This window comes from Parasteatoda tepidariorum, chromosome 5, assembly GCF_043381705.1.
Source record: "Parasteatoda tepidariorum isolate YZ-2023 chromosome 5, CAS_Ptep_4.0, whole genome shotgun sequence".
In the NCBI taxonomy this organism is placed as follows: Eukaryota; Metazoa; Arthropoda; class Arachnida; order Araneae; family Theridiidae; genus Parasteatoda; species Parasteatoda tepidariorum.
The window spans coordinates 23549400-23561543 of record NC_092208.1 but is presented as its reverse complement, the minus strand read 5'-3'; the positions used below and the strand labels follow the sequence as shown (position 1 = coordinate 23561543).

The 12144-nt window shown below is 30.9% G+C and overlaps 1 protein-coding gene across 1 annotated transcript in view; it reads left to right on the top strand.

Annotated features, from left to right (window-relative positions):
• LOC107451322 (very long chain fatty acid elongase 7-like) overlaps positions 1-9302 on the top strand; it is an 18535-nt gene extending 9233 nt beyond the window's left edge. Inside the window, exons 6-8 of the mRNA XM_043050892.2 lie at positions 4326-4434; positions 7649-7785; positions 8844-9302. Of these exons, the coding sequence (XP_042906826.1) occupies positions 4326-4434; positions 7649-7785; positions 8844-9026 (429 nt within the window). The 3' untranslated portion in view covers positions 9027-9302. The remainder of the gene's footprint in view (positions 1-4325; positions 4435-7648; positions 7786-8843) is intronic.
• Positions 9303-12144: the final 2842 nt, after the last annotated feature.

Below are 12144 nucleotides of genomic sequence, written 5' to 3'. Positions count from 1 at the left end.
TTCTTCATTTCTGTTTTATATCAACTAGATTAAATACACTCCTCAAAAGTGAAATTGCAACACCAAGAAATAATGCACGTAGCGTCATGCAAATTTCAGGAACGATAGTAGTGAGATGGATATGCAAATGATTAAAAAAACAGACTAGTAAAATCATTATGAAGCAATTTATTCAATATCTAATGTGGCCACCTCGGGCAGCTATACAGGCCTTAATCCGGCGAGGCATGCTATCAATGACTCCATTGATGGTTGCCTGAGGTAACCTTTGCCAAGCTACATCCACTGCTGTGCGCAGATTATCGATGGTTTGCGCCATTGGTCCTCTGTTCATGCTGCGTCCAATGAGATCCCATAGGTGTTCCATGGGATTCAGATCTGGAGAGGCTGCCTTCCAGGGAAGGATGTCAAATCCAGTCAGGCTGTTAAGAGTTCGCCGTGCGACATGCGGCCTGGCATTGTCTTGCTGGAATACCGTGTTGGGTGCGCCCTGCAACAAGAGCAGAGCAATGGGATACACAACTTGTGTGACGTAGCGGTCCGCTGTCAAACTGCCGTGAATGTGTACCAGGGGCGTTCTGCGATCAAACATTACGCCACCCCAAACCATGATGCCCGGTGTAGGATCATTGTGACGCTCGGCGTAATGGCTGGTTCGTAGCGTTCTCCGGGTCACCGCCATACCCGTCGACGGCCGTCATTTTTCTACAGACAGAAACGAGATTCATCCGTGAACAATACTCGATGCCATTGGATGGTCGAGGTACGATGACGATGACACCACGCCAGGCGTCTAGCTCTGTAAGGCGGTCAACGGTACCCTTGTTGCTGGTACCCGTGCACATAACTGTACTTCATGCAATTTGTTGCGTATGGTTTGGGTGGCCACAGATCCACCTGCTCTTGAAGGCAACTGGCTTCGGATGGCACGTGCCGTGGAGAAAGGGTCTCGAATAATCAACTGGCGAATACGTCGGTCTGTGTGCTCTGACGTGCACCTGTGCGCACCACTTCCTCTTCGGCGTGCACGTAGACCTTCCTGAATCCATCGTGTGACACAACGTTGGATGGTACTCACGTTGTGCCCAACACGAGTTGCTATTGCGCGCAGCGACAAACCAAGTTCATGGAGTTCGATAATACGGTCACGTTCCTAGGTCGTTAACTGATGGTATTGAGCTCGCAGACGTCTCAGAGGCATTTTCTACGCTTTTTCGAAAGTCGCAAATGCTACGCAAAACCTCAGATACCGTTTATGAGAAGGGAAAATTGCTGGCCTTTATAGCCCGAAAATGCGTACCACGTGATCAGATGCGTGCGCAAATTTAATCATTTACGTATCCGTCTCACTACTATCGCTCCTGAAATTTGCATGACGCTGCGTGTATTATTTCTTGGTGTTGCAATTTCACTTTTGAGGAGTGTATATACGCATATATATATACAATTCTGAAATTCTGAACTAATATGAACGAAATAGATGTAAATGGATAGAGTTTTGAATACAAATATACACAAAAACAAATCTCGAGTTTCTTACCCGCGCAATTTCCGGTTAGACACTTTAGAGCTACTTGCTACTGTTTATTGAGAGAGCAGGACTCGAAATAACTCAGAAATTTTACCCGTCCCCGAGGATGGCTTGTCCAGCAATGTACCCGTCCTCCTTTGAAACTAACCCGTCGCTTCTAAATAAATATAATTTTCTCATATTTATTACAAACATTTATATAAAGTGCACAATGAATTAGCAGTTACTAGGATTGCATTATACAGTAATAAAAGAAATACTACGTTACTAATAGTAACCTAGTATTTCTTTTATGAAATAATTTAAATGACAAAGGTCAAGTTATCTGGAATGTCAATTTATCTGAGGGTACTACGTTTTTTTAAATGAATCAAATATGACGTTTGCCAGTTCCACAATCAAGCCAATGATTTACAGAGGTTTCTGCACAGAAATCTGAAAAGAGTTTTCCATTTAGGTAGATGTTCATAATTGCGTTTAACGCTTCTCGTTTACGACCAGTGTGTAATGTGTTTTTTTGTAAGTTCATTGCTGAAAAGCCCCTTTCAACCGTTGCAGTACTCCCAGACCAAGAAAACATTAATTCCACCATACGCAGTATGTTGCTGTATTTCAAGATTAAAGGGTCATTTTAGAAGTGAGGCTCTAGAGTTATACTTATAAAGAACTTTGCTTTTTTTGCAGTCTTGATTTAATTTCTTTTTACTTGTTTATTTCTCTTTGTTCGTGTTGCAAGAAGTGCACAATGTAAATGCTATTGTCAGTATTTAACTGCAGCAACGAGATAAAGTTAATTTTGAAAATGATAATTCAGATTTAAATTTCGAAGTTAGTATATTGTTGACAAGGTAAAATGTTTTTTTTTTTTAACGATTTTAATTCTAATATAATTTTAAGTTTTTATTACATCTTAAACTTTACGTTTATTACCGTTTCCCCATTCATGTTTATTATTTTGTGACTACATGCACTATCTTTTAATTAATTACTTTGTTCACACTTAGCGCGTTGAGTTGAATGATCTCAAAGTACACCAGATTCAGTAACCCCGAAATCTGGGCGGTAAAGAGCCTACATCGCTCCCTACTGTAGAACGCATCATTCATATGTTCGAAGACACGGCGGAATTAACTCTCTACTTTAAAACTACCTCCAACCACCCGTTTGCTCTCTACATCCCAAAGTCGGAATATTCCATATGATTTGATAACATTTTAAAATAAGGTAATTTACTAAATTGCAGCTCTAACCATTCAAAAATTAGTTTTATCGCGCATTTTTAAAATTATTTACCCTGGTTTCATATGTCACGTAATCACAAGTCAGAGCTACGTTAATTTTTGGCGATGTATGGTGATGACGTCACCGAAATTGTATTTTTAAAGGTATATGAAGTCACGTGTTTCCTTTATTGATACTTGGGGTTTAAAAGCGTGTCTCTATAAACTTAAATACACACAACAAGAACTAATGAAATAGAATTGAAGTCTTTGATTGAGCCTTAGAAAAATTAGGATACTTTCTGAACAACAATTTTTAAATAATATTATATACTTCTTCTTTTAGTGAATTGCTTTTAATCTTTCTTTCGACGAAATGTATTTCTACTTCATATTATGGTAAATCAAATAGCATGTAACCGCACCGGAATGTGCAACAAATAATAAAGAAACAGAGGCTGTATATTAGGTGTCATGAATGTGTAGGACAGTCTTAATATATTACTTATCTGTTTGAGTGGACGGTGAAAACCCACAACCTATATTGGGCATCTATTTTGGTAGAATAGGTTCTCTTTACACCTATTACGTATCACCTATAACGTATCACAGTACCTATAACGGCAACATCTATAGTATTTAAATACCACATTTAATTACTAATTTCTAGCTTTATAATAGTTTGGCTATTTTTTACGCCATTCGAAATAAGTATCGATTTTATTTAGTTCTCAAGAAGTCATAATAAAAATATTAGTGGCGTTACTCATTATTTCCAAGAATTACAATTAATTCTTTTTGGTAGTAGATACAAATTAATATAAATTTGTATAAAAAAGCTAAATTAAAGGAGAAAGGGTACTTATTCGTATGCATAAACCGTCAAAATTGCCATATTGTCATTGACGCCAATGTTGCTTACTGCTATCATGTTTATTAATGGTTTTTAATAAATACTATCTATACTACGATTAGTATCTAGATACTTCTGTTGAAATATCAACTGCTATAAATATTGATTAAAAATTAGTATCAAATTCATGATATAAATCAAAAGAATATCGATCTAAGATAAGTGTAGAAAAATATAGACAACGATAAATATTGACACATGATAAATATTTCAAGTTATTGACCACTACAATATTTTGATTCAATATGGGAAAAACCTTTTGTGAATCAGAAAAAAAGATATATTTTACTATTGTGTTTCAAAGTTCAACAACTTAGGTGTTGAAATATGCTTTGATATGGCGCTATTTCAGTTGGTTAAGCTATCGTTGGTTAATTTGGTAATAATGAATATGTAGTTAGATAATATGTAGTTAAAGTAATATGTAGTTAGAGCAATAATGAACATGTAGTAGAGGTTAATAATGTATATAATGAGTAGTTTTAATAATGAATATGTTTAATAAAGTTTTAACGAAAATATTTTTTTGTTTATTGTTTTATTAATATTGGTTTTGGAATTTTTTTCAGTTTATTATAATTTGAAAATTTTTTGAAATTGGTTTGTTAAATACTATTTAATTTATTTATTTAAATGTGATTTGTGTTTCGTTTTTTTTCAGATCCTTTTTGCTCTTCGGAAAAAAGATGCTAACATTACATTTTTACATTTGTTTCATCACACTTTAGTAATTCTTTTCTTTTTAGGTGGCTTTAGTTTAATGAGAGTAGGTAAGAAGTATCATTTTAAATTAAAAATTTGAACGTTTTTAATAAAAATTGAAAATGAAATGCTAGGGGTAAAAATTGGAGAATATATTCAATAGTCTTTCTTAGTAGGTGTTAAAAAAGGTATTTTATAAGTTTTTTTTTATTTAATAGTTATCTACACGGAGAAAAAAAATAAAGCAAAAATTACTGTATTGTATGATAAAAACCATTATTCTGCTTAATAGAAACATATTACAAGGCATTTAACCCAATTATTTGGTAATTTTCCGTTCATATGGTAATTATTTGAGGGGAAATTTGATTTTCACAATTATAGTTTTTATCACCATTTCATTAGTAAAAAATTCAAAACTGGAATATAAATTTATCCAAATATATGGTTTTTGCGATGCTCAAAGGCTAAGGTATCATGATAGAGTGTATATACGCATNAATGCAAATTAAATAATTAATTAATAATTTCAAATAAAAAATTACTTATTACTTAGCAATTATTTGGAAATTTTCCGTTCATATGGTAATTATTTGAGGGAAAATTTGATTTTCACAATTATAGTTTTTATCACCATTCCATTAGTAAAAAATTCAAAACTGGAATGTAAATTTATCCAAATATATGGTTTTTATGCGATGCTCAAAGGCTAAGGTATCATGATAAAATTGCTAAATTTTACCACATTTACTAAAATTTGTCAAATATTATAAAATCGTTTTTATTGTATCGATATAAATTCTGATTGAATTTTGAATTATTGAATATATTTATATTGGATTTTATCAAATTAATTACCTAAATGCTTTGGTAAAAATTACGAAAAATTTTGCTGTTCACTTACAGCCAGAAAGACGGTAAATTATGCCATATTCTGGTGGTTTGGACCATATTTTTTCTAAGTGAACAGATGTAAAAACCTATAAAAATGTTATGTTACTAACTTATACGCTAAAGTCAGAAAATAAATCCAAATACCTATCTGAAGGTACTTTTCATTAATTAAAATTAGGAAGAAAAAATACAAAACTTCAGTCATTTTTTTAATTTTTAAACAAGTTGAAATTATTAAAACGAATTTTCCTATTTTTGTCTGAAGGAAGTAAATAGGAAAAAGTGGTTTAAAATATGTAAAGTTAAACAATTTATTAATAAATAATTATACTTACTCACGTAAAACTGGCTTGAGCAGATGAAAAAATAATTAACACTATAGAATTTTGAAATCTAATCTTAAGCAATGCAAACAAAAGAACGAATAGGAAAATAAATTAATTGAAAGATTTTTCTGAGAGCATCTTTCAATCGAACACAATTCGTTTTCTTTTAAATTGCTTGGAAATTTTGAGACAGCTTATGAAATATGTTCCACAGTTTTCAAGTAGCTTATATTCCTATTATAATCCCCCCAGATTCAAAAGTAAGATAAGCATATAAAATGAGATAGGAAATTTTGAGATAATTCATAAAATGTGATTCATAAATTCATAAATTTTGAGATTGCATGTAAAATCTGTACTATTGTTTTCAAGTAGCTAACATTCTCATAATAATCAGTCAAGACTTTAAAGTAATATGAGATTTGAAATCAAGATAGGAAATTTTGAAACAGTTTACATAATGTGCACAACTTTTCAGACAGCTTAAACTGGGTGTTCTAAATTAAACTGACGGTTTTAAAAAATTTCCGGATGGAAAAAGCTAGAATTAATGTGAAAACAATTTTTGCAGCAAAGTCATGTTACAAGCATAAGTTCTAATTTTAATTCTTATATTTTCTGCTAGATGAGGTCATAAGTTCCCTTTTTGCTTTTACGAGTTCGCTTTGATGTACAAAAATTTCACCACGTGATTGTGTCATACGGTTTATGTTTCGAAGATATCATAAAAATGCTCATTGAATTATTGCGAAAAATTGTGATGTGATTTTTTTTTATTTACTGCAAAAAAGTAAGTATGAGAAGTATAACTCAAAGTAAAACTCATGCTCCATCAAATGAATTTGCAACAAGATTTTTCTTATCCACAATATTTTTCCTGTTATGAATAAATTTAGTACTTTTTTCATTCCCATAATAATTTGGAATATAATAATTATAATAATTTGATAATTGCCATATAATTTGAAGTTATAAATAATAATTTGAAGTTATCCACAAATCGCTAAATATGCACAGCCTATTCTTAAGAATTCAAAGAAAGAAATCCTCATAACTCAGAATTTTATGCGAAATGTTTTCACCTAAATAAACAAAAATAAAATGATATTGACTGAGGAATACAAAATCATCCTTATGCTTTAAAAAAATAAATCTAAATTTTTTTTTTTTTAAAAAAATGTATAAAAAAATTGAGGCTATGAAAAATTTATTATTGATCAATTCATGAACACATACTTTTTCCTAACTCTCTTACATGTCTGTGAGGGTCAAATCTTAGAATGAAAATTTTGATCTCTTTTAAACTAACTACAGTAATTAATTCCCTATCAGAGTTTCATTTTCCTATGATAAAGTAGGTTTTAATCGTTTCTTGAATGCTACCAGTAGATTTTATGGCCATATTATCACCACAAAGAAAATATATTAAGTACAATTCAAACTATTTTCTGATTAATTAATGTGCTAAAATCTATACCGGTGCATTGAGTTTACTGGAGGTTGGTAAAACATGTTTCAAACCTATCTTGACCACTGATAGAAAAATTAATTGCCGTATCATCGCCCCGAAGGAGATGTCATGAATGAAATTTTAACGACTTTCAACTTAATGAACGTACTAAATCTTTACTCGAGCATCAACTGGACTGGAGGGAGACAAAACAAATTAAATTTTTTTTCTTTTTCCGCTATAAGTAACATTTTCATCTTTCTAAATTTCAATGACTTTTCGACTACTTATATTAGAGTGTTCAAAACTGAACTGGAGATGTTGGGTACTAATCTTCAATATACTTGGAAAAAATTTCTAATCTTTCCCTTAGTGCTGGTGCAACAATTGAACCAGAATGACATGCTAAGCGTCGTAAGCAAAGGGTTAGAATTGTCATTTATTTAATATTTCGGAAAACATGTTGAAATTTTACATGGTTTCAAAAGTATATAAACTTCGGCATTCATTTAAAATTTTTGCAAATTTTATATTATTTCAACCTGTTTCATAGTTACAAAAATTTCAAACAAATTTCTCCTACTGTAAATTCTATTTTGTTTTCTTTTTCAGCGTTTTATTTTGCGTTCGCAGTGGCAATAAACTTAGCAGTGCATGTTATAATGTATTTATATTATGGGCTTGCCGCTGTAGGACCTCGTGTGCAAAAGTATTTGTGGTGGAAAAAATATTTAACACTAATACAAATAGTAAGTATGATAATATTAGATTTAGCACAATAAAATTAAACAATATAAGATTAGGAATAAGATTTAGCAATTGTTCATGTTGCTTTTTTTAAAAATGCAGTTATGAAACTTCTATAATTAGAATTTTAACACACAGTACATTTAGTAATGGATCATTAATTTTCAACACAAATTATGTACGAAAGATGCCCTTTATTTTAAAACATGCTCCTCGTGCACAGTGCTCAAAATAAAAAATGAGCAACCGAAATAACTTTTGATCTAATGATCGGATCTTAACTTTCTGAGATGTAATCTTCATGGTTCAAGGGGGGGGGGACGTTGAATATGCTAATTAATTAGTGCAGACAATATTTTAAGTTACGAAATAAAACACATAAATGCATTTTCTCTGAATAAACTTACTTTTTTTATGATGAATTTGGTTTTTTGACTTTAAATTTTAAGGAGTAGTCGCAATCAGAGAAATATGGTTTCAATAGTTTAGTAAAGAGAACTGTGCAAAGTTTGGACCCTTTAATGTTAATTTTACTTCTTTCTTTAACATATCTTGAGAACTTTTTAAGCTAATTGAAAAATTCCTGTACACAACTGATTAGTAAATATTATTATACTTTATTATTAAAAGGTGAATAAAATTTCTTTAACCAGATAAATAAACCAGATAAAAAAACCCAGATAAAAAATATAAAATTGTGAAGCTTTATTTTAATTTCTTCCAATGTTATTTTATTTTTAGAGTTTGAAGTTTAACATGTAGTGTAGGCTGAGTTTAAAGTCGCACAAAGCAAAATTGAATAGTCCGTTGTTATTATTATCGATTGTTAACTTTTTTTCATTCCATCGCATTTCAGGCATTTTCTAAACTTCTTTGTAATTTTTAGTTTCTAAGTATTACAGTTTTTGCGCAGCAAAATAAACTATAACATGAAGTTAAGCACCCAAACCAACAGCGGCTCTTACGATTTGTTGAAAAGTGATAACTTATATTTTGGGTAATGTTTAATGGGCACTTTTCATATTAACAATTAAATTCAATGAAGAATTTTCCGTTTCAGGGACAGTTCATCATGATGTTGCTATATGGCGTAATTGGACTTTTCACTGGTTGTGAAGAATTTGAAGTGTTTGAAGTGTTATTTTTTCTTTTTGTAGCAGCTGTTCTGGGACTCTTTATCAATTTTTATCTAAAATCTTATCGTCAAAAGAATTTGAAAAGCAAGGACATCAAAGAAAAATAACTGTTAAAAAAATAAAAATATGATAAAAAAAATCTGGATTACTTTTTTTTCTCTAGAATTCAATGATGTTGAATGTCTTTTAAATATAATTAATGCTGAACATGCATGTGCACAAATTTTTTTGTACAAACGGAAATACGTCATTTTTGAAACCTTCCTACAAATTGTAAATTTTGCTTCTCTTTGATCCTTTGTCTTACTGAACTCAAAATGTTACCTATTTCCTAATATTAAATATTTTGTTCCCAATACATAAAGTCACACTACAGAGTGCTCGAGTTTAATGTTTTTCTTTAAAAATCCATGTAAAAAATGAAATTAAAAAAATTATACATTTGTGAAGTCGCAAATTAATATGTCTATCCTCATAATAGGGGACACAGTTAAGACCAGACGATTTGTGCCTTAAATTCAATTGTCACTGATTCAGAGGGCAGAAAATTGATAAAATTTTTGTTCAACTTCTATATAATGTATATCTACTACTTATCTAATTTTTCTTCAAAAGGAATAATATGAAAAGTAATGTGCTTACATTTGTCTGGAAAACCGTGTCCCTTTAACTAGATTCTTTAACTGTTTGTAGTCTGAGTAATTGAGTATGTTTTTTTAAGTAATGTAGTAGTAGTATATATATAATATAATCACTCACTTGACAAGCCGGAGTTCCTGAGTTCAATCCCCTAAGCTCTCCCGATTTCAAAAAAGACTTTAGAAGTATGTAAATATGCATATAAGCTGCTTAAGATTTTAGTTATTATTTATGGTATGTTTTCGAAGTTTCTAGAACATTCACTTAAATATATATATATAAGAGATCAAATTTACCTGAAGAAATAAGCAACTTCAAAAATTATAATAGAAATGATTAAACTAGTAATAATATAAATTTACTCAAAAATAATTTAAATATAATTTAAATAAAGTTGTGTGTTTACAGAGCAGCACTTCATCAGGGGACACACTGTCTGTAAACACACAGGAGCCTTTCTGTTGTTAGTGGCAAAGCCAAAACTAACAGTGCCCNATATTATTACTAGTTTATATGATTTGAATTTGGTTTTAGCTGCCTTGTGCGCTGTTCCAATTTGAATTTGAATTAATGTAGTTATGGTTATTTTTATTTTTCTACCTCCTGTTTAATTAATTTCACTTAAGAATTTGAATTTACGTTTGAATAGAAATGATTGTCATATTTTGAGTGCTCTAAGCAGGCGTGCATTTTCTAGACCCACCAACACGTAAAAGTTGAAAATAAAACAGATTTGAAAAAAAAAGAAACGCAATGTTGGAAGCGAAGAAGGGGAAAAAGTGGAAAGAAAAAAAGGAAAGAGGAAAAAAGGAAAAGGAAAAAAGGGAAAATAAACAAAGGTAAGAAGCAAGTATGATCATCATTGCCGAAAGGAAAGAACGACGATTGGCAAATGAGGCAAATCAGGATGATGCATTTCAAGATTTTATGGGAAGGATGCATTTTCAACTAGCCTCCTACAATCTATGGCGATACATGAGTTATTGAATTCTTGATGAAGGACAAATCGGCTTAGTTTCCTTAATCTAAATTTTAAAATGCGTAATGCCCGCCAATTAGCAATGCTGATAAAATATTTAGGAATTTCAACAATGAGGAACAAAGAATTGTAACAATAAAACAAAAAATTTAAAGTGTTGTAAAATTTAAAAAATTATTAGTGGTGTTTATTTTTTCGATATATAGAAACTATACCATAAGAGAGGATGAATTTATTGTTGACAAACTGCTTCGTTTTTAACTTCTACAGAAATAACATTTTTATTTAATTATAAACGAAGAAAAAAGGCCAGTTTAATTACCGTACTGCATTTTTAGTAAATAAAAAAAACATAATTCTAATTAATAAAACCAAAATATACAGCACTTATAATATTCATTTTATAATCATTTCATATAATAACGGTTTATCGGAAATTCTAGTTTTCAAAATTGTAAGCCACATATTTAGCGAAAAATACAAAACTGAAAAAGTAAATTGAACCAAATGAATGGTTTTTATACTTCGCTTTAAAGTATCTTGATAAAACTTTACCAAGTCGCCCAAATTTTAACACATGTTTTGAAACTATATTTTATTGTTAATTTTATCAATCATTACCAAATCGCTACGATAATAATTAATAAGATTTTTGAGTTCTCATGGAGCAAGAAACTTGGTAAAATTTACCAACCTCTGCTAGTTTTAACCTTATTTTACTTCTCAGTGTATTAAATTTCTCCCGTTTATATCTGACTATTTTAAACCGGATTATTTCGAATTTAATAGAATTAATTGTAACACGAGGTTTGTACAGATCGAAAAATTCTTGAAGTTTTCATTTGAATAACAAGTTCGTTTCCTTGTTCCTGTTTGAACCAATTACGTATTTTGCGGAAAAGAGGGTGTTGTGTATCAATTTTATTTTCTATTCTATTTCCTCCATTAGTATTTCCTTAACGTAATAGCAGATTATTGCAGCAGCATAATCTGCATCGGAAAATTGTTGAATTCTCTTTTTAAAGTATCTCCAACTTGTTTCGAATAAAAATTAAATTATTAAATCGAAAAAACACCACAAAGTGCAAGTTTTTTATGTCATTTGCATTCCGACTAAACTATATACGGATTTATTACACTTTTTTAGAATCATTGTATAAACTTATTTTGCACAATTTTATATTCACAAAATAACTCATGACAAGCCATGACTGCTACGCATTTGGACACGTGCTCTGCACTAAAAGACTTTGACTGTATTATTAAGAAGTACTGGAGAGCTAGAAGCCTAATGACCTAGTAGCCAATGGCTGGCATTTGTTTAATAATAATAATAATAATCCCAAAATTTGCTACTGTAGGGTTAGCATAAGTCCACAGAGCAGAAAAGCTTAACATTTATAAAGAAATGGTGGTAACAGATTATATTCGCGATCGCAACGCTCGAGTACGCCGTCTAGCGGGAGCCTGTAAATATCGGACATTAATTTATCACGTTTTCATTTAGTTCCATCAAAGTCATTGACTGAATCAGACGCCATTTTTTAGCAGCAAATAAGAAACAAAATTTCCCTAAGGAAAAGGCCGAAGAACTTGAAAAAAATCTC